This window comes from Eubalaena glacialis, chromosome 1 (assembly GCF_028564815.1).
Source record: "Eubalaena glacialis isolate mEubGla1 chromosome 1, mEubGla1.1.hap2.+ XY, whole genome shotgun sequence".
Taxonomy (NCBI): Eukaryota; Metazoa; Chordata; class Mammalia; order Artiodactyla; family Balaenidae; genus Eubalaena; species Eubalaena glacialis.
In genome coordinates, this window is record NC_083716.1 from 214,269,819 (window position 1) to 214,292,850 (window position 23,032).

Genomic DNA, 23,032 nt, shown 5'->3' on the forward strand with positions numbered 1-23,032 from the left:
GTCTCTGCTCTCAAAGATCCGCAATTTAGTGAGAACTGGGAAGAAGATGAATTTATAGATAACTATAACATAAGTTAGAATATAACAGCTGCTAAAAGGAATGTACAAATAAAGTGGTATCGGAGGCACAGAACAGAGAGAGCCTATCTATTAGTGTGTGTGTGTGTGTGTGTGTCTGTATGTCTGTGTGCCTGCACATATGTGTATGAGCATGTATTTGACTGTCATATGCCTGATTTGGGGTGGATCATAAAAGATTTCAAGGAAGATTTTGTAATTTGAGCTGAGTCTTAAAGAATAGCTGGAATTTTGACAAGTAAAGGAAGATAGAAAGGACAGTATACATACAATATCTGTGGGTAAATTTGGCGCATTTTAGGAGATAGTGACTAGTTCAGTTTATCAATGACCAGCTGATGATGACTAGTTCAGTTTATTATTTTTCCAGGGAAATCATGGAGGGTAAACTTAGAAAGAAAGACTGGGGCCAGGAAGGTGGTACAAGATAACATAAAGGGGTATACTGAGGCAAGAGCATAGAAGTATTTCAAGGACTAGACATTAATCTCATGGCTAGTAGAAATCCACTGAAGGCTTTCTAGTAGGGCTGTGGCATTATCTGAACTCTGCATTAAAACAAATCTGTCAAGAGTGTGTGGGGATGGAATTGTTGAATGGGGATGGGAAAAAGTCAGAGTTCAAGGATACTGACTGAAAGGAAACCAGTTAGCAAAAGTCAAGCAGTGGGGAGAAAAGGAAGAGGCTGGCAAAGCAAGACTGGGCCCCAGTAACAGCTGGAACCAGAGTGGCCGGGAGCATATTAATATTGTCATTGTCTCTCACCATCCTTTCTCTTCTTTTGAATTTTGTTATCTCTCCAGGTGATTGAGTGTAACCTGAGAGCTTCTCGATCCTTCCCCTTTGTTTCCAAGACCCTTGGGGTAGACTTCATTGATGTGGCCACCAAGGTGATGATTGGAGAGAACATTGATGAGAAGTCCCTTCCAACATTGGAGCATCCCATAATTCCTGCTGACTATGTTGCGATTAAGGTAATATATTCAAAAATCTTAGTCATTTTTTAAGTTCCAAAGAAATGAAAGGAATAATTTTTCATCAAAAATAATCTTGATACATTCTGAACCTTGTAACTCAAGTGCTAGACTAGGGGTTTATGATGTTTGCTTTGAATAATGCAATGCAGTTGCTATACAGGCAACTTTATGTGTACTCTTGTGCATTTCAAATATTAAAATAATACTTAGAATTACATAACTTCAAAACCAACTAGCTGAGTGACTTATAAACTACATTTGTGAAGCTGATGCATAATGCTGCCAGTTTAGTTGGTAGACAGAAATTCTGAACATATCTTCTTGGGATAAGGCTTCAGTTGTGCCAAGACCTCAGGAATGCATGAATCTTGTAAAAGTGTTACCTTGTGGTGTTGGTTAAATGTTTACTGCCTTGGCTTAGTTCCTATTTTCTTTAGTGGCAGAATTTTTTCACAGTGTTACTGTGAAGGCAATGAAATTGATGGCATCTTTATGAAGAGTGACCAGGAAAATTTAAGGTTTGTTCACTAACTTCAAATACAGGCATGCCTTGGAGATATTGTGGGTTTGGTTCCAGACCACCACACAATTTTTTTGGCTTCCCTGTGCATATAAAAGTTATATTCACACTGTACTGTAGTTTGTTAAGTGTGCAATAGCATTATGGCTAAAGAAACAATGTACATACCTTAATTAAAAACTACTGTACTGCTGAAAAAGACTCATCATCATCTGAGCCTTTGGTGAGTCATAATCTTTTTGCAATAGTAACATCAATGGTCACCGATCGCAGATCACCATAACAAATATAATAATAATGAAAAAATTTGAAATACCGTGAGAACTACCAAAATGTGACACAGAGACATGAAGTGAGTAGATGCTGTTGGAAAAAATGATGCCAATAGACTTGCTCGATGTAGGGTTGCTACAAACCTTCAATTTGTAAAAATTGCAGTATCTGCGAAGTGCAATAAAGCAAAGCATCATAAAACAAGATATGCCCGTATATATGTACATTTTGAATAAGAACTTAATAATAAAGCCATTGTGTTCCTCTAGCTGCCTCAGTATGCCCATGAACAGAGTATTTATAATAATGACCTTTAACTACCTCACTGGACAGTATGAGGATTAGTGAGATATTATGTAAATATATTTGAATTTTTTAGATAAAGCATACAATAAAATTAATTTGTATTGTATAATATATTTATGTGACATTTACATATTTTGGATGCCTTCAAAGGTTTCCATTCTTATGTGTACTAGTGACCTCAACCATAATTGTGTTACAGCTGAGACTCTGACTTCTGACTTTCACAGTGGAAGTTTTAAGCTGAAGCTATAAATCAAAAAATATTTGTTAATCTTATTTAAGTTAATAATTTAGGATGCCTTGGATTTTATAGTGCACTGGGATGGAATGTCACTTCTTACGTTGGGGGAGGGTAACATTTTATTCCTGGAAGCTGTGACACCACATAAATTGTTAAAGCTTTCAGTGGGAATATATGTACATAGGATTTTACTGTTTGAGACCAATAAGAAGAAGGCCCTGAAAAGTATTTTTCCACTGGAGATTCTATATATGAATTTCAAATTCATGTTTCTTTATTCTTAACCACAGGAATATACACACACACGCGCATACACACACATATGTATATGAAACAATTTCCAACTAATAACAATACTGAGGGGTAGATATGAATTTTTTGAAATGCACTGTATCTTTCAGTTTACTTCTTTCCTAGTTATCCTTGTGCATGAATCTTGACTTTTTTGTCAAATTAGTTATTCACAGTCAATCTTAATATAGTCCTAGTGAGGTGGGTGGATATCAACAGATGAGATAGAGAGAGGCTAGAGGGCAGGAATATATAACTTGACTAGGATGACCCAGTGAAATGACCCCAAGCTAGAATTCCCATGATGACTTAGAGGGGTACCAGAATCAAAGAGGAATAGTCTAGGCTAGATAAATGGATATATGCAAGAAACAAGAATTTGATTCTTAGTGAATTGCATTGCTAAAATAAATGAAAAGGAAGCACTCCTATCTATGTTCTAGTTCGTATGAAAGTTCTGGGCAAAAGTGTTCCCAAGCAGAATGTTTTTCAAAGCTTTTAAAGAGGTATCAACAACAGTTTAATGTCTCAGAAGTCAGCTTGCAGACAGACATTTCTGGCAAGGTGGCTTGTTGCAAGTCCAAATAATCAGAACAAGAAGAGGAATGTTTCAGAAGCCTACCAAGGAAAAAGTGTGTTTGAACTCTGTGTTTGGGGAGACCAATGCCCAATATACTTCGTTTGAAATCACTCCAGTAAGAATATGTGTAAGCCAGATTAGAAACACTGGCCTAGACTGGTCACTGGGGCCCTACTTACAGAAATAATTTGTGATTATTTAACCCAATTTTTGGCCCAAAGCTCAAGAAATTCCTGGAACAGAGGTTTAAAGCCACTTTTCAAGTCAGATGCTTGGACCAAAGAAATTTTTTACATGTCTACTGTAGCCTAAATGAACCCTATGGGAGATGATTCACTAAATATTTTTATCCTCCTTTATTCCTTTCATACCCTTCTCTCACATATTTTTCCTACCTGTTATTTTTGACAGGCTCCAATGTTTTCTTGGCCCCGGTTGAGAGACGCTGACCCCATTCTGCGTTGTGAGATGGCTTCTACTGGAGAGGTAACTAATTAATGATCCATGAACACTTTCATTAAATCTACTTTGAAATCTATGGTTTTATGATCTGAATATAGTAAAGCAAGTTAGTAAGTAGTTAGTGGGATACTTCTTTTGCTATCAGAGTAAGTCTGAAAAGACTTAGGCATTTTGAGCTGAGGAAAAATCTTTGACTTTTGTAGCCCAGAGTCTAAATTCTCACTTATATTTCAACATGTGTCATTCATTTCCACATTACACATTGAGAACATCTTTCAAATATTTCTCTAGATGTCTAGGTAAATATCTTCCAGGTATTTTTATTTTAAGGTTCTCAGGTCTCTCTGTAACAGCACCTCTTGCTCCCTCTAACTTTCCTTGCTACTATGAAATTAGATCATTGAGATTTTACTAGCAATATGTAGAATGAATGTACAGCAGCAGAAGGATAGTGGGGCCAAAATATTGTGGGATCTGCAGATATATGCAAAATCCCAGAACCACTTTCAAAGCAACTTTAACCTCCTGGGGATTATCTAAAAACTATAGTGGGACTGGCCACTGGATGTCCCTCTTCACTTGTGTTGAGGACTCTGTCAGCTGAAGGTTTCTTTAAGAATGTGAAATGTGTTTCTTGTAGAAAGCTGTCAGATTCCAGAGAGTTCCCTACATGTTAGTGCCAGGACATTTTATGAATCACCTAGCCCTTGACAGACTTACTAGATACAGCCTTCAGATTCTCATCAGTGCACAGGGGGGTGGCAACATCAGACTGGGAGGCGTCATTGTTTCCTCTTGGTGTTGAGGAAAACCTGAAAGGGGAAAATACCTAATTGCAACATATACGTGATATTTTATATGGTTGCCTGGTTGCAAGCAAGATCTGTGATGAGAAGCCAAGTGAAACAGGAAGGGAGGCAGTGAGGAATAAATGGCTATCTTGTTCGTATTTGGACTGATGATTGCCTTTTCTTAGCTCCTTTGCTGCTTCTGTTAATTTAATAGATGAGAAAACCTAACTTGAAAACAAGGGACTTTCATTACATTTCTCTGCTGTTTAAGGAGCTACTCTGATATCCATCGTGATCCCTTGGTCACTCAGTAGCAGGGCTGTTTTCAGCCAGCCCAGGATTCAGATCAGGGAGAGATCTGTTTTCCTTCATGCTGTTTTCTCTAGTGTGGCAAATCTATTTTCAGTACTGTATCTGTGTCCATTCTGCCTCCAGACATACATTATTGGAGTTGTTGAAATACAAAAATATGAGAGAATTAGAAATTCAGCTCCCCCTTTCTTGTATCTGTTTCAGAAGTACAGAGAGATAATTCTTCTTCCATAATTAGAGTCATATTTCCAAGTGTCACTAAGTACAATGTTACAAGTTCTGTTTTATAACTGAAATCATAATAATAATTCTAGGTTAGTGAAATCTCAGTTATGCTTCAGAGACATTTTCAGTGTTAAAATGGCTTGTTGTGGGATTAAATAAACCTTTAGCTTTCCTAGTGGTGAGGTGGGAATGTTAGTCCTAATCTTTACTTACATATTTAACTACTTTTTATGTTATTTGTAGAAAACTGCTGAAACCTCTTGTGGGTTGTATATGCACTTATGATGGAATTGCCCAGGTTCTTTCAGTGTGGTTTGGGTTCTGTTAGCTTAGGGTGACATTACTAATTTGGTTAGCCAGTTCTTGACCAAAGAAAATGTTCACTGTAGAGTAAAAAGCAGCATGTACTGGTGATCAACTGAAAATCATAGTCATGATGACTTTCCTTTGACAGTAAGGGAGTCATTTGCTTAAAGAATGAATTTAGCCATCAGTGTTATTTACTCTAATGGTGGTTCTCTACCTGTGCCCAATGATGATGTGCATGGCAGAATCTACTCCTATCATGCTCAGATAATACCACTTGTTCTGTAGTTAGTGTGGGCATTTGACTTGTAGTTATATTGTAGCACAGTTACCCTAGGGGAAGCCTCTGTATATCCCAACATTATATGTTAATTTGGAATTTTTTTTTACTTTAGGCTATAGTATTCAGGACTAGTAGCAAGGTATTTTGGTTCATTTTATGAAAACAATAATAATAATAATAGTAAAAGAACAAGTTCCTTTGAGATTTTCATAGATTTATTGAATTTCTCTGAAGGCTTTCTCATACATATGAATTGACTCCTAACTGATTGATCAGCAGTTATGCATTTGTGCTACTGAACCATGAATTCACGCCCTGTTGCATAGCATACATGACATATACCATTATTTAAATGTTAAGTCATATTAACATTTGGTAACTCACCATATTATGGGCCAGAAGCTGTAATTTGTATCCAAATATCTCACAGTAGAATCCAGTTACGTTGCTCCATGGAGTGTTGTTGGACAGAGAAAGAATTGCTTATTTATTCATTATGCTTAATTAAAAACACAAGACACGTCTGCCCTAGCCAGACTTTTAATCCCTGGATTCAGATTACATGGTCCTTGGGCAACTCAATAAAATCTAGCATAGGAGTCTCTGACTTTTCATTTGTGTTTGTTTTTTGGTAAGGTTGGGTGACTATCATTTGCTTTCTTTTACTTTATTTTTTTCATTTATTCTAAACAGGTGGCTTGCTTTGGTGAAGGTATTCATACCGCTTTCCTAAAGGCAATGCTTTCCACAGGATTTAAGATACCCCAGAAAGGCATCTTGATTGGAATTCAGGTAAGTGATGTGTGGTTGTATGCATGCCTGTGGGCACATGCTGGGAGTTGGTGGGGGAAATGACCTTAATGGTGGTATAGAAGAGGGGAGATTTGTTTAAAGTTCCACTAAAAAAAAACCAGCAACTTCCAGAAAGAATGGACATTTGTACTCTGTTTCCTGATTTTTGCCTTTTCTTATTGCAGCAGCCAACACAAATAAGTGAATAAACAACCAAAAAAAAAAAGAAAGAAAGAAAGAAAGAAAAGAAAAAAATCTCTAGTGAAGGGGTATTTGTCCTGAACGGGATTTAGGGTAACTTCAAAAGGATTCTATTCGACTCTTTGGTTACATCTTTTCTATATTTTTATTCTTAGGTCTACCTCCTTAGCCTCTGAACCTAGGCTTTCCATAAGGTTGGGTCTCAACTCTTTTTCTGAGTCTGTGTCTATGTCTATGTCTATATCTAGTTCTTTCTCTTGACTTTCCCCTTTGCCAGCTCATTCATGTCTGTGGTATCCACTCTCCATCTAAAACTATCAACTTTAAATCTTTATCCTCAGCCATCCCCTGTTTCCAACAATTTGCTGGATACCTCTATCTGGATGTCTCAAACACAACACATCCCAAACTGAAGTCAGTATTATCCCCTCCTGACCTCTGTTTCTTCCTTCCTTACTTTCATTCATTCACATTTCAATTTCTACTAAATGTCAGAGGTTCAAAGTTGAAGAAGACATGGGCATTATTTGAGAAATTTTCTTAACCTGACACTCCAAGACAAATTGAAAGTTCTTAAAGGGCAGTGACTTAATGGGCTTAAGAAAGTCAGCACATCCCACAGTGTACTGTGGAAGTTCTTGAAATATTGTTACTTAGTAAACCTTCTAAGTCAAAGCAGGGTGAAGTAATTATATGTGAATATCTTCATACAGTGAGAAGGACATTATTGGTTTATTATTGCAAGTCAAATGTAAATCTTAGGGCAAAATGGGAGCCAGGAAACTCATATCACTCCTTGGAATATTATTGCAAGAATGTACAAACTGTTTGTTTATAAATTTCCTGAAAAATACTAGATGTTTCCCAACTGATCATTCACTTTCATTTGAGGTTAGTAATTCTTGGAACCTATAATAACAATAGATGGTTTTATATATCACCCCTGCCATACTTTTAATAAGTTCAAATCCTGCATGGTTACATACAAATCAATAAAAATATAATTAGAATAATACCAGGTATTTTCAAATCAGTGGGTAATTATTATAGATGCTGTCGCATTAGAGTGCCTTAATATCAGCAAATTAGACTCTGGAGACTGGATGGGTAGCGGCTTTGGAGAAGTTTCTGCAAAGACTAAATTGGGATTTTGCTTCATAAAGGTGCCAGAAGGGCGATGGTGAACAGTTAGAACAGAAGCTAACAAGATGAATTGCAATTGCGAAGCTTAATGGCAGTTCAGAGACACATCACACCATATGAGAGACTCATCACATTATAATGGGTATTAAGTATTATTAAGTCACAAGTATAAGAGTATTTCTCCAACTTCTAGTTATGGCTTAAAGTTTAATGTGAGACCTGGGGGCATTCAGAGGAGACCATGCCCTTAGTCCCCGTCCTCACAACTAATCATAACAGTGCTAACATTTTAAAATACCACTTTAAGAAGGCAGTGATGTATAAAATTGTGCCTTGTTTGGTTCCAATGCTGCAGGGAAATGTAAAGCAAAAATTAATTTGATCCCCATGAAGTACTAGTGTGATTTTGGCGTCAGTGAACAGAATTTTTGCTTTGTAGGGAAAAAAGGGGGTTTGTAGGGAAAAAAAGGTTTTCTTAAAGCAATGAGGTTTTGTCCATTGAAGTTTTACCTTTTGGTGTATTCTTTTTTAAAGAAATCAATGTTCCAGCAGCTACATGAATTTTTGCAAAGAACTTTCTCCCTGTGCATGCATGCATAATGTAAGGAATTTAAATATATATGTATTTTAATTACAGAATTTAAAAAGTATATTTAAAGAAATATTTAATAATAAAATTATATTTAATAAAATATTTGCAGCTGTGGTAAAATTGATCATTAAGACTCTAAGCCTCTAGAGATACGCAAAAATCATTTTCTAACCTACTTTATATGGCAGGCAAAGAAAAGCTGCCATCACCAACAGTCAGTGTATAATCTCTTCATTATTATATGGAGGATTTTCATGTATAGTGATTTCTTTAAAAAGGATAGTCGTAAATTTAACTGAACAATATGACAGAATATACTAACCCGAGAGTTAATAGCTAAAACTCACTGGACATCTTCTTAGGCAGAATGGGACCAAATCTACCTAAGCTTCATATTAACTGTGGATAAAGTAATTATATTTCCATATTTCAGGATACATTATGCTTAAAAAAAACACATTTTATTTAACGTGATTCCACTTGGACAGAAGAATTCATATAAATTCATCCAAATACATAAAGTCAGAACTGAAAAGGACCTAAAATAGTACTGCTAATATATAAACGGGGTTAAGGCCAGTAAATACAAGAGAAGGCATTTCGTTGAGTTACGTAATGAAGCACTAAGAAAGAAAGTCCACCATTGCATTTTGATTTCCTGAGATAATCATTCATTTAGCATGATGTTATGTAGACTTCAATCATAGAAGAGCCCTGGTAGCCAGCACTGTTGCAGTTAATTTGCTTTATTATTCCTTCATGTATAAATGGGGAGATTGGTCAACATCTATACCATTTATTTGAAGTAAAGGTCTTCTTTTCTCATCATTGCCCCACCCTGACCCAACTACCTGCTATGACTAGAAAGATTTAATGGAAGAAACCTTACCTCTAACTTTTCACAGCAGGTTGCAAGAGAAAATTGGAGGAAAAGAGAAATATGGAGGAAAGGCAAAAGGGACGCTGAGCCGGGAAACATTTTTTCTTATTGTTGGTAGTTTAGCACATATTTCAAATTTTAATTTATCACTAGCAAGTATCAACCACATCTCAACATTTAGTAAATAGATCATGTGTGTGTGTGTGTGTGTGTGTGCATGTGTACACGCTCATTGGTTATATTTCAGAGTTCCTAATTTTTCTTTCTCTTCTCTTTCCTACCCTACTCCTTCATACACAGAGACCCTCTGTTTCTGCCTTCTCAAAGTTAATCCTATGGTCAAATTACTTGGGAAGTTTGAAATATTCATAACATCAATCTTGCGTAACTAGGACTTAGGGAAAAAAAATCAAGATTTAGATTTTGTCAGAGGATCCTTGTCAACTATTATATGTACTGTGTCTCTACCAAGACCCTTTCCATAAGCATAGATCCTAATATAAGAAAGGCGTAATGTAGGTTTATGTGGCAACAAAATCGTCTTTGATTTTCCTGCAATATTTCCATCAGGGTTTATTTTTAGTTGCTATGAGTAGGCAATCTGCCTTGTTTTGAAGTTTTCTGGAACACCCTTTAACAATAAATGATTTACTCTAGAGTAGATCAAGAGCCCTCACTGTTTTTTCCCCTCTGATTGGGCTATTCAGTGATGCTTGTGAAGAGCACCATCCTGACATCTGCGCTTCAGCATTGCTCAGAAACACAAAGCAAGCATTTTATTTGAAAAAGACAACTCCAAGTGACATGAATAACCTTTTATCTTCAGTACAGAATCATTAGGAACAACCATAGCATTGTCAATCCAGACGTCCCTGTAGAGTCCACAGGCATGACACAGCCTCAACTTGGCTTTTGGTTCTGTAGCCAGAAGTTGGATTAATGTGAAAATGATAATTAGAGGAAATATTTGTTTTTCTCATTTTTAAAAGACTTTCTTCCTTATAAATGTTTTCCAGGAAATAAATCAGCTTGTACTTTTCACCTTTAGTAACAAATGGTTTCTTACCCAGGTATTTTCAATCAGCTATTAAATCTGGGGCTACTCAGATGCAAGCTGACAGCTGTAATTTCTTTTTGTAGAGAGCCTATTTTATGTGTCACAAGTGTTCAATACATGTTTGATAGAAGTTTATAATGTGACTATGAAAGCCAACACCCCAGACCAGAAGGCAGAGTAGTTCCCTGGCTGGAAACTGCCTATACTGTCATGTCGGATATTTATCTTTTCCACCTGGGAGACAACACTGAAACAGCTCCATAATGAGGTTCTGACTGGTGTCTGCAGGTCTTAGAGGATTTGCTGACTTATTTTACTTTAAAATGGCAAAGAAAAAAAATTACATTCTAGTACTCCTCCTTCAACCTTTTCCATAGTGACTTTGGCCAAGGTTAATGCGTCTTCACCTCAAATTACAAAATGAGTGAAGAGTGGTCCTCCTAGCCCATCTTCCCTCCTATTCCTAAATGTAAGTGCGCATCAGAATCACCTGGAGGGTTTGTTAAAATGCAGATTCCTGGGATCAACTCCCAGAATTCCTGATTCCATAGATCTGGGGTGGGGCCCAAATTTTCGTAATTTAAACAAACCCAGGTGATGCTGATTCCCTAGGAACCACATTTTGAGAACTACTATACTTGTGAAATAGTATTTTAGGAAATTGGTTCAATGTTATGTTATCACATGGTGACCATATATTATCACTGACTTTTTGCTAGGGGAAAATGTTAGAGATTGAGAATAGTTCATTCAGTACATGATTAATGTATCAATTGGTCAATAAGTGTTTGTTGGTCACCTTTATGGTGAGCTTCCTAATGTACTTTGGTGCTTCCTTAAGTCTGTTCTTTGTTTAGCAGGAGGCCACTATATGATGCTCCATATTAGGGGGGCTTGACAAAATTCAGGGGTTCATTTAGAATATTTCACATATATTTGCTATACTCAAAGCAACTAAAACATGAAGAAAACCTAAAATGCCATTTCAGTCAGTCCCTTGCTTTCCACGCAGAATCAAACTTGAATAAATGATTATCCAAATTTTCTGCCTAACCTATTCTTAAAGAGACTGCCACATAGCTCATTAAATTGCCCTGATGTCATTGACTTACTCTCTGATTTTATACTTTTTTTTTTTTTTTATGTCTAGCCTTGAGCTTCTTGCATCTAAGCCCATTTCTTCCCGTTGGGTCCTAAGTGGGAATAAAAAGCTGCTATCTTGGGCATGGTTAAAATCTGTGTTCTAGAAGGCAGCCATGAATAATCCCTGAGCCTGCCTTAGCTGAGATTCATCCATTTGCATTTATCTTTTCTATTTGCCAATAGTTTCCTCTCATAAAACTGCAGTTCTGGGATTGAGAGGGCCAGAACCTGAAAGAATTTTATATTTGAACATAGTCTTGGGGTCTTTTCCTAGGATTTAGATCTTTTCTCAAAAAAACCTCTGCAAGTAACTATTAGGAGGTTTTGTGTATTAAACATTATCAAAATTGTGCAAGGCTCTTGATATATTTTATCACAATTCTTAGTTTCTCTGAAACTCTGAAATAAGACGATATCCATGATTTTTTTCAACCATTACTAATATGGTTTCTAATAGATTATAAAACATTTTCTAAAGTAACCAAATTATGTCATCTGTTTACAAACTTTTTATAAATGAAAACAGCCAAAATCTTCTAATTTGAAGCAGAATGGATATGTTTTTAACTTTGTATAATTTTGCATACTCTGTTTAGCTAGGTTACTCAGACACTCATGTTAATGAGGTCAAGGTCGGAAGTTGAACATTGGGTAGGCCACTGAGCTTTGCTTTCTTTTACCCTGACCACTGTCTTGCAGATACTGGCTTTTGGTCACAGGAAGGAGGTATGTTCAGAACTGAGGAACCCTGATGGCAATAGACAGTCCAGGGAATGCAGGCCAGAAACTGGGTGAGTCCAGCTGGGGCTCTCGGAAGAGCACAGCAATGGACTCTAAGAAAATATCTAAACAGTGAGATTGAATGTTAAGTAAGCCTGTCGGGAAGGAAAATATATGTGAGAAGAAAATTTGTTTGTGTTGTAAGTGTGACAGCCAGTAGAGGAACCCAGGCTTGGGAGCTGGGGTGCAGGGTCAGGAATCTAGTCTCTGGGAGGCTGAAAAAGCAATTATTTTTAATAATAGTAATAATAATATTTAATGAGAACTATTAATGAGCCAGTAATCGTGCTAAGTTACTGTACTAACACTTACATAGGACTTATTCATTGAATACCCACAGTGACCCTATGATGTGGATACAGTTACTATTCCCATTTAACAGATGAGGAAAGTACATCATAGAGAGGTTAAGTAAGTCGCCCAATGTTACACCGTTTATTGTGGAGCCCCAAGAAGCAGATACATTAATATCCTTACTGCTGTTTTATAAATGAGGAAATGGAGGTTCAAAGACATTAACTTTTCATACACATGAATAGTAAGACAGGATTTGAAATGCAGCTTAGTGACTCCAGAGCCCATTCTTTTACTCTTTGCCAAACTGAGTTCCAAATGATTGACTTATTGTAGGGAACGGTGCATGAACTACTAGGACAGGGCCTAGTTATTGAAGTGCAGTCCAAAGTTAGAATTCAGCAATTAGCACGGGTTGAACAGCAAAACATCCAACAAGGCTGACTTGGTGCTGAGCGCCTAATCCAGGTGACTTTAAATTCCCCCTGACCAGGAAAAGGGTTCCTCCAGAACTGGGGTGAATCTGATTCTACAGGCAGAGACTAAGTGGATTAAATAGGGGGTGAAGGAATTTGAGGGGTAAGAAGTAAGACAGTAGAAAGCGAGACAATGTGGATGGAATTTCATCTATGTCGGAAAATAAGTAAGAGCTTATACTCACTAAAGGAGAATAAAAGGATAAAACTTGTCATCTTTGAATATAAAGCACCTGGCAACACATGGCATTGCCTTTTATGACATGAGAGAATGCCATATTGCATGACTAAATGAATAGCATGTATATCTGGAAAGTGAATTCAGTTAAATTCCTTTAATTTCAGCAATCATTCCGTCCACAATTCCTTGGTGTGGCTGAACAATTACACAATGACGGCTTCAAGGTATGTGATATTATTTTTTTAAGTTGTTTTCTGTCAGCATTCTATCTGCAAAAAAGAATACTGAAGAATATTAGCGAATAAAATAGCGCAAAATACAGCCTCTCCACTTGAAAGATATCTAACTTGATAGTTTCAAAACTTCAATGGAATAAACTAATTAGAAAGACTAGCTTTAAGTTTTAAGACAATTACCACAAACTCAATAAAATTTGCTGGCTAAAAACTTAGAGAGTTTTGCATACACAGAATTGGGATAAAGTTTCAATGTATTTCCATATATTTTCCATTTTTCCTTTTCCTGTTTCCATATGAAGTCATAGTTTCCAGGTGTTACAGTTACAGGCAAAAATTCTTTGCCATGAATATCTCCACACAAAGCCTGGTTCTGTAAAACAGAATGAGTCCCAAGGCTCATTGGACCTGTGGTCATGAGGGTTTGTTGGCCTAATAACAATGAATTTTCAGCCATCAATAACTCTTTATTTTTCTCCTCTACAAAAGCAGTTACAATTGAGGTTATTAAATTTTTTCTTACTGCAAATATTTTAAAAATATTTAAAGTGCCCATGACTCTAGATGCTGAGTCTAAATCTCTATTTCTGACATCATTTTGCATCTCATATTCACCAGTTTTTTCTGCTCTATGTTTTAAATGAAACGTGTGTCCCAGTGGGCGTCTTTGTTCTATGAAAACTTTCCCTGTGATACAGTAACCGACTTTTCCATCTTAAATGCAGCTCTTTGCCACGGAAGCCACATCAGACTGGCTCAATGCCAACAATGTCCCTGCCACCCCAGTGGCGTGGCCGTCTCAAGAAGGACAGAATCCCAGCCTCTCTTCCATCAGAAAGTAAGAACTGGGCAGAGTATTCTGAGATAGCAAAACAGATGAAGGATTAACTTTGGGAACTAGTGTGATGTAAATATATCACCTTACCCTATTGCAAATCTTCTAAAAGTCTTCTTAGTCATCCAATTTAAAATGACGAAATTTGTGAACGATAGTAAAGCTTCCTTCTCATGAACTTTGCTATTACTACAAAACACATAATTCCATATATGTACATGGTGATATGTAGCATCTCTCAAAACGTCTCCTAGTAAGTATCCATTCCTTGACTGACACCAAGATCTCAGTGATGAGAATCATGTGCATGAAGAATGTAATGTAGCACTCTGTATTTTATGTCAAACTTATATTGTGTATATCAAGAATGCTCAGCTGAATTTCACTGAGGTTGTACATCAATGAATCAGTCAGTTTACTGAGGACTTGCAGCATGCAGGACACTAGGGGGAGTGCTATGGTAATGTCATCTATTGTATTACCTAATTTGTCATTCTTTGATCAGGTTGGTTATTATGCCTTAGGCTATGTCATCATTAGGGTTTTTGGGGTTTTTTTTAACAGCTTTATTGGCGTATAATTGCTTTACAGTGGTGTGTTAGTTTCTGCTTTATAACAAAGTGAATCAGCTATACATATACATATATCCCCATATCTCCTCCCTCTTGAGTCTCCCTAACAGCCTCCCTATCCCACCCCTCTAGGTGGTCACAAAGCACCCAGCTGATCTCCCTGTGCCGTGTGGCTGCTTCCCACTAGATATCTGTTTTACATTTGGTAGTATATATAAGTCCATTCCACTCTCTCACTTCGTCCCAGCTTACCCTTCCCCCTCCCCATGTCCTCAAGTCCATTCTCTACATCTGTGTCTTTATTCCTGTCCTGCCCCTAGGTTCTTCAGAACCATTTTTGTTTTTTTTCTTAGATTCCATATATATGTGTTAGCATACGGTATTTATTTTTCTCTTTCTGACTTACTTCAGTCTGTATGACAGACTCTAGGTCTATCCACCTCACTACAAATAACTCAATTTCTTTTCCTTTTATGGCTGAGTAATATTGCATTGTATATATGTGCCACATCTTCTATATCCATTCATCTGTTGATGGACACTTAGGTTGCTTCCATGTCCTGGCTATTGTAAGTAGAGCTGCAATGAACACTGGGGTACATGACTCTTTTTGAATTATGGTTTTCTCGGGTATATGCCCAGTAGTGGGATTGCTGGGTCATATGGTAGTTCTATTTTTAGTTTTTTAAGGAACCTCCATACTGTTCTCCATAGTGGCTGTATCAATTTACATTCCCACCAATAGTGCAAGAGGGTTCCCTGTTCTCCACACCCTGTCCAGCATTTATTGTTTGTAGATTTTTTGATGATGGCCATTCTGACTGGTGTGAGGTGATATCTCATTGTAGTTTTGATTTGCATTTCTCTAATGATTAGTGATGTTGAGCATTCTTTCATGTGCTTGTGGGCAATCTGTATATCTTCTTTGGAGAAATGTCTATTTAGGTCTTCTGCCCATTTTTGGATTGGGTTGTTTGTTTTTGATATTGAGCTGCATGAGCTGATTGTAAATTTTGGAGATTAATCCTTTGTCAGTTGCTTCATTTGCAAATATTTTCTCCCATTCTGAGGGTTGTCTTTTCGTCTTGTTTATGGTTTCCTTTGCTGTGCAAAAGCTTTTAAGTTTCATTAGGTCCCATTTGTTTATTTTTGTTTTTATTTCCATTTCTCTAGGAGGTGGGTCAAAAAGGATCTTGCTGTGATTTATGTCATAGAGTGTTCTGCCTATGTTTTCCTCTAAGAGTTTAGAGTGTCTGGCCTTACATTTAGGTCTTTAATCCATTTTGAGTTTATTTTTGTGTATGGTGTTAAGGAGTGTTCTAATTTCATTCTTTTACATGTAGCTGTCCAGTTTTCCCGGCACCACTTATTGAAGAGGCTGTCTTTTCTCCATTGTATATTCTTCCCTCCTTTATCAAAGATACGCTGACCATAGGTGTGTGGGTTTATCTCTGGGCTTTCTATCCTGTCCCATTGATCTATATGTCTTTTTTTGTGCCAGTACCATACTATCTTGATTACTGTAGCTTTGTAGTATAGTCTGAAGCCAGGGAGCCTGATTCCTCCAGCACCGTGTTTCTTTCTCAAGATTGCTTTGGCTATTTGGGGTCTTTGTTTTTCTGTACAAATTGTGAAATTTTTTGTTCTAGTTCTGTGAAAAATGCCATTGGTAGTTTGATAGGGATTGCATTGAATCTGTAGATTGCTTTGGGTAGTATAGTCATTTTCACAATGTTGATTCTTCCAATCCAAGAACATGGTATATCTCTCCATCTGTTTATATCATCTTTAATTTCTTTCATCAGTGTCTTATAGTTTTCTGCATACAGGTCTTTTGTCTCCTTAGGTAGGTTTATTCCTAGGTATTTTATTCTTTTTGTTGCAGTGGTAAATGGGAGTGTTTCCTTAATTTTTCTTTCAGATTTTTCATCATTAGTGTATAGGAATGCAAGAGATTTCTGTACTTTAATTTTGAATCCTGCTACTTTACCAAATTTGTTGATTAGCTCTAGTAGTTTTCTGGTAGCGTCTTTAGGATTCTCTACATCACTAGGTTTTGTAAGACATTTATTTCAGCACACTATGTGAGCCTTCAGGAACACCATTACATCAACACTTATGGAGCTATGTGGCACAGGTACATGGGAGATAATTCTCAGGTGCTACAGGATGTTACAGCCTACTGAATGGCTAAGTCATACCAAATTCTATGTGATATACTATTTGATAAGGCTCTTAAGAAAGTAACCTAAAATTATTATCACATTAATAAAAGAAGGGCACGTTGTTCTGACCTTATTAGACTTCTCATTATGCTATATGACCTCCTTAGGGCTTTGTAAAACAATACTTCATGCTTTTGACATTTTGATTAAATGTCTTCTAGTGTGTGTAGTAGCCCAGCAACAGAATGTGAAATGTTTTAATTTAAAATCAGGCGACCTGTATTTCCACACCATCAGATGAGGCACTGGGAAACAGACAATGAAATAAAGTTGATCTGAGGGGGTAGTATGGGGGCCGAATGGCCTTCAGTGCTGGAGGAACGACCTCCTGTAAAATAAATAATTGTCTATCAAATTACCAATTCTTGCTATGGATAGATAGCATTTTAAAGAGAAACAGATATTTCCATTTGATTAGTTAGGCATTCACCAGAATTCTTTCAAGAACACAACAAAAATTTATAACCCCCAAATGTGTGTAATTTGTACATCTGCTTAAGAATAAAGGAGGGCAGGTGTCAATCAACTCAGTATGACATGGACTTGAATGGTTAAGAGAGCAATTTACACTAGTATTTTAAAAAACTAATTATAAAATATACATAGTCTCCTGCAAACTTGTGTTTATTTTGTTTATTCCTCCAGGTTGATTAGAGACGGCAGCATTGACCTGGTGATTAACCTCCCCAACAACAACACTAAATTTGTCCATGATAATTATGTGATTCGGAGGACAGCTGTTGACAGTGGAATTGCTCTCCTCACTAATTTCCAGGTATGTTATTTTTCTCAAAGATAGCCTGCCTGAGGGTTTTTATTTCTGTGCCTCCCTTAAGAGTGCACATCTCTCTTCTCCCTTTCTTGTAACTTTCAGAATGGAGAAGAATTTCTAAATAGAATCTAAAATAATGGTCTATTTTGGTAGGTCATGGCCTATCTGAGACAGTTGGTGATCAAGGAGTTGAGATAATCAGAAACCATGGATAACCATGGTTCTCTCATTACCCATACAATTATTCTTTAAATAACATGTGGTGTGGCATGGAATAAAGATACACAATTTTATTCCATCTTGTCTAAATGAAAGCCACCACATAAAAGCAACAGGTTAATGATCATTGAAGATCCAGATACAATGCAAGCACTTGTCCAATTCACAGGAAGTGATTGCAGGAGGTATGTTCTCTTCTACTTGGACATGACCCACCAAATTTATCACAGGGAGAAGAAATGTTGGTCAAGACTCGTTAACTTTCTGCCCATTGTATTTTTTCCCCCCTCAGTCAGTTTTAATCACCATGGGGGGTGGAGGGAAATAAGCTTATTCATGTTGAGGTCTGAGATACAGGAGAAAGTCCCCATTAAATAAAAATGTTTGTGTCTTCCATCTCCTGCCCCTTTGAAAATTGGGAACAGAAACTGTGACTTTTCGCTCCTGCTTCATTAAACATTCGCTTTCATTTCGTATGCGTTGCTAAGATTCCTACCCTTATATTTTCAGGTGACCAAACTTTTTGCGGAAGCTGTGAAGAAATCTCGCAATGTGGACGCCAAGAGTCTCTTCCACTACAGGCAGTACGGTGCTGGGAAAGCGGCATAGAGAAACGGATACCCCATCTCCATTCTTAAATCAACCTAAGCCACTTTTTTATCTAAAGGAACTGATTTGCAACTTTCTTTCCCAGAGACGAATATTGATATCAAGCTTTATTTCAGTTTACCTAGTTAAGCCTTAATATTCTCTTCTTTCACAATTAAATTGTTGTCAGTCACTTTTTAAAAACCTTACTTAGAGAGTCCTTCCTGAGTAACTGTTCTTCGCGAGAATTCCTTCATTTACTAATGCCTTATTTTTGGTGGGCTAAGCTTACCTACATGCTTCTTTGCAGCTAACATTTTATGGTGCTGATTAACGATGATCAAGGTCGAAAAAGTTGCTGCTCTATCTTCTGAACTCTTTCTATATATACTTTACGGACACTATTGTCGTTGTTTTTAAATACTATCTGCCATACTCAGGACACTTTAACAAAGGCAGAATACTATAAAAATGGTTAAAATGAAATATGGATTTAATTTATGAACTCCTCCATCATGATGTTTGTGTATTGCTTCTTTTTAATAATCATTCTCTCTGGCTTAACTAGGAATATCCTTATCCCCTCCCACAGTGCTGAATTTGAGAAGTGTGACAGAGGTCTTTAAAGTATGGATTTCTTTAAAGGACACTGGTTTGCAGTTTTGTGTTTTGTAGTATGTCAGCAGATGGTGGATACCGCTGAGGTGGTTTATTTTTGTTTTTCTTTGGATTTTTAACCTGAGCCAAGTGAAATCTTCAGATTTATGCCATCTCTGCCACCCCGCTTTCTTCCTGCCAACTTTGGAATAACTTGGAAGTTATGTTCATTCCCTTCAGATTATAGATTCTGTTGATCTACTGAGTCCCACGCTGCGATGAGAGTTTTACACATTTTAAGCACAAGGTCCTTGTTCCTTCTACATATAAGAAAAGACCTTCCTACAGGCAGCCTTTGTCACTTTTAAACTTTTTGTGTTACTACAAGCGCTCTAATTGTGAACTTTTAAATAAAATACTATCAACAGACAAGACAGTTGTATTCTTGCTATTATGTGTTCATTTATTTTTACATTGTTACACAAAATCTGTTCATTTCTCTGATGAAACAGGGTTTTGGGCCAAGATTATATCTTTTTTTCTTTTTCTATTCAAAGCCCTATAGGGTATGAACAAATTAATATTAAAATTAATGAAGCTTAAACTGTTACATTTCTCTTTTTTTTTCTCCTCCCATCCCTTGCTTATAAATCTCATTAAAAATTTACTATATTTTTATGTAGTTATATACTACCCTTGATCTGGATCCTTTCAAACATACAGCTATAATCACACACTGACTAATGATTGCCACACATATATAATAAACTAAACTTTTAAAAAACATCTTACATAACACAGAGAAAAGCACTCGAACTCAGTCAGAGACTGATCCATATTGTCTGAAAGATAGTGCCAATGGCCGTGGTGATACCATATCCCAGAAATACCACCTAAAACGTGGCTTTGTGAAATTTCTAAGATAATGAGGGCATAATAGCTTTTATCCTTTCCCTTGATATAGATCTACATGAAGGCTTTTAAAATTTATTTTCCCCTTCTTTCCCTCTTGTTATCATTGTGGTTGAGACCTTCCTTACTTCTTCCCCATAATATTATATTAATATACTCCCTGATCATCGATTCATTCACCTAAAAATATTTAATGAGTTTCTTCAAGTTTTAGTGTAGAATATACTATGATCCCTCCTACACCTGTTATTCTAGTACTTTTCTGATGCTGTATTACTTTGCACCATCACACCACCAGCACCACCATAATAAGTAACTAACATTATGGAGTATCTGCTATTCCTCAGGTAGTTCTAAGTCCTTTACATGAGTTAACCCATCTAATCCTCAAAATATCCCTATGAGTAGGTGCTGTCATCTCCATATTATAAATAAAGAAACTGAAGCACCAGAAGTTAAGCAACATGCCCAGGGTCACGCAAAATGCAGTTTCATTTTTTTATATCTTGTATTTTAATGAAAACAGACATGTTAAAAAAAAATCGTTTCTCACAGTGAAGAAAATGCTTGCTTGCAGAGATCAGGAAAAGGCTTTTCTGGGGAGATGGTCTCAGGTGTTGTCTTGTACAGTGTGTTGTAGTTCTCCAGGTAGACTAGAGGATAAGCACATTCATTTGAGGAAATTACAAGTAGCCTCGTATAACTGGAGCTCAAGGCATGTGTGGAGAGAAAGAGCTATGGGGAGAGGTTGAGAATGAATTCTTAGTTATGCGTGTTTAAACCACATAGAAATTTAAAAACTTTTTATTTGGAAAGAATTTTGCACTTAAAAATTTGCAAAAATAAAAATAGTACACCCTTTACCCAGATTTACCTATTGGTAATATTTTACCCCATTTGATTCAGTATTGCTTTCTCTATCTATCCTCTATCAATCATCTATCTATCTATCATCTGTCTATCTAAACACACATATGTATATACACACTCAGAGGAAGAGAAAAATTACACTTTGACCAAAAGTAAGCAGACTGTTAGTGACCAATTTAGAAAAGTAACTCATAATTTGAAACAAACAGAATTGCTTGCTGAAAGTACCAAAAGTTCAAAGTAATAGTTAAGTTTTGTACTGTGGAAATTTTATAAACGCTCTCAATTTTTATATTAATTTGAAGAAGCTATTTGTAAAATACAATAAAATGAGAAGAATAGTAATAATTAATCAAGCAGTAGTGTTTCTAAATAATCCCTATATTTTTGTTCCTGAAATAAAGGGTTTTGGGGAAATGGAAGATGATACACACTCTCTCCAAGGTGCTGAAAATGAAATTATATTAATTTTTGTTTTTGTTACCTTTGGGTTTTCTAATGTTCCAAACTTTAAGAAGAACTAAACACAAATAAATAATGCATTCAGTAGTTTGGTTGGAGGAGGGAAATGCAAGAAAATGAAAGCAGATTTGTGTTCAGATTTGGCAAGTCTTTGTCCTTTTGGAACATTTGTACTCTTTTATATAAACAGGTTAACACATTTTAAAACGTCTGAATCTGTTATATATCACCAGTGCAGACAACATACGGGCTATGTCTGTAGAGCTGAATAAAAATCAAAGTAGCATTTTCCATACTGAGAATTCAACAGCAGGCAAGGAGGACCAGCTCTACTGAGTGGGGTGAAAAGGAGCTCAGCCAGCTTGTGGAATGAAGAAAGAGGACTAAGGAATGATCCAATTAGAGATGGAGGATTTTACGGCTTTGGAAAGGTAAGTAGAGTATTTTAACTGTACTTTTGTCAAACTTTCCTCTTAAACAGCATTCCTACTGGAAACTTTTAAAAACAGCTACTACATTCATGTATCTCAACAGCTGCAGGTACTTGAACCTCAGCTTCTACAGTGTCCACAGCCTCTTGAACAATGAAAGTGGAAATTATCAGAGAAACAAACCAAGGCTGAATGCAGTTAAGTGCTCTGTAATTACACCCCAGTATTACCATTTGGATGCTGGTGCGGCTCCCCTGCAGGCACAGGTGCCATAAATGCTCACATACACCCAATGAAATCCACAAAGACCTTTCATTATATACCATTGAAGACACCCTTAGCTTGAAAAAGACTAGCTTAACTTTCCTGTCTTTCTCTTACCACTTCTTTTTCCTTTGTTCTTGTGTATAAAAATTCTATTTTTCCTAATGAATATTACTGTGCTGTTTTATGAGACGCTGTTGCAATTGGTGAGTGTGAGGGGAATGTGGCAGGAGGAAGAACGTCCATCCTCCTCCTAAGCGGCTCCCTGGGCTCTGTGAAAAATTGGTAATAATTGTCCCTACTTCTTCTCTTGTACACAGTGTAGGGTGCAAGTGTTCCAGAAAGAGAGTTTAAGTACCTACAGCTGTTGAGATCAATGCAGTAATGAATAAAAAAACAAAAAGAACCTCAGCAAGTCAAAACTAGCACCATTTGTGAGTGCTCCTTGTTGCTTTAAGATCATTTTTAAAGTCTTTAAACTTTCATTTTATAAAGGACTTGTGTTCACAAAGAAAACTATTGATTATTGACCAAAACAAAAAAATAGGCTTTTCTGGTAGCGGTAAAGGTTCACTTTCTCTCTCCTGAAACTACCAGCCTAGCTAATTATTTCTTTAAGGTGTTTCCCAGAAGAAACACACAAACTCCAGAGAAGTGCTTTTGTTCATCAAAGGAAGAAACACAAGCAGTCTCACAAAAAAAGTCAAAGATGCTGTGTTCCCAAGTGGCAATTTCCCACACAAAGCTTAGTGCCGTTGGCAGCTGCAATGAAGACAGGTGAGATATGAGCATGCAGAAAAGAGAGAGAATCCAAAAGCTCAAAACATGTTATTAAAAAAGAAAAATAACTTGAAAATGTATGTGT

General features: G+C 36.7%; 1 protein-coding gene across 1 annotated transcript in view; it reads left to right on the forward strand.

Moving 5' to 3' along the window:
- CPS1 (carbamoyl-phosphate synthase 1) overlaps nt 1-18,652 on the forward strand; it is a 142,173-nt gene extending 123,521 nt beyond the window's left edge. Inside the window, exons 32-38 of the mRNA XM_061204619.1 lie at nt 882-1,052; nt 3,678-3,752; nt 6,339-6,437; nt 13,349-13,408; nt 14,146-14,258; nt 17,698-17,827; nt 18,554-18,652. Of these exons, the coding sequence (XP_061060602.1) occupies nt 882-1,052; nt 3,678-3,752; nt 6,339-6,437; nt 13,349-13,408; nt 14,146-14,258; nt 17,698-17,827; nt 18,554-18,652 (747 nt within the window). The remainder of the gene's footprint in view (nt 1-881; nt 1,053-3,677; nt 3,753-6,338; nt 6,438-13,348; nt 13,409-14,145; nt 14,259-17,697; nt 17,828-18,553) is intronic.
- Nucleotides 18,653-23,032: the final 4,380 nt, after the last annotated feature.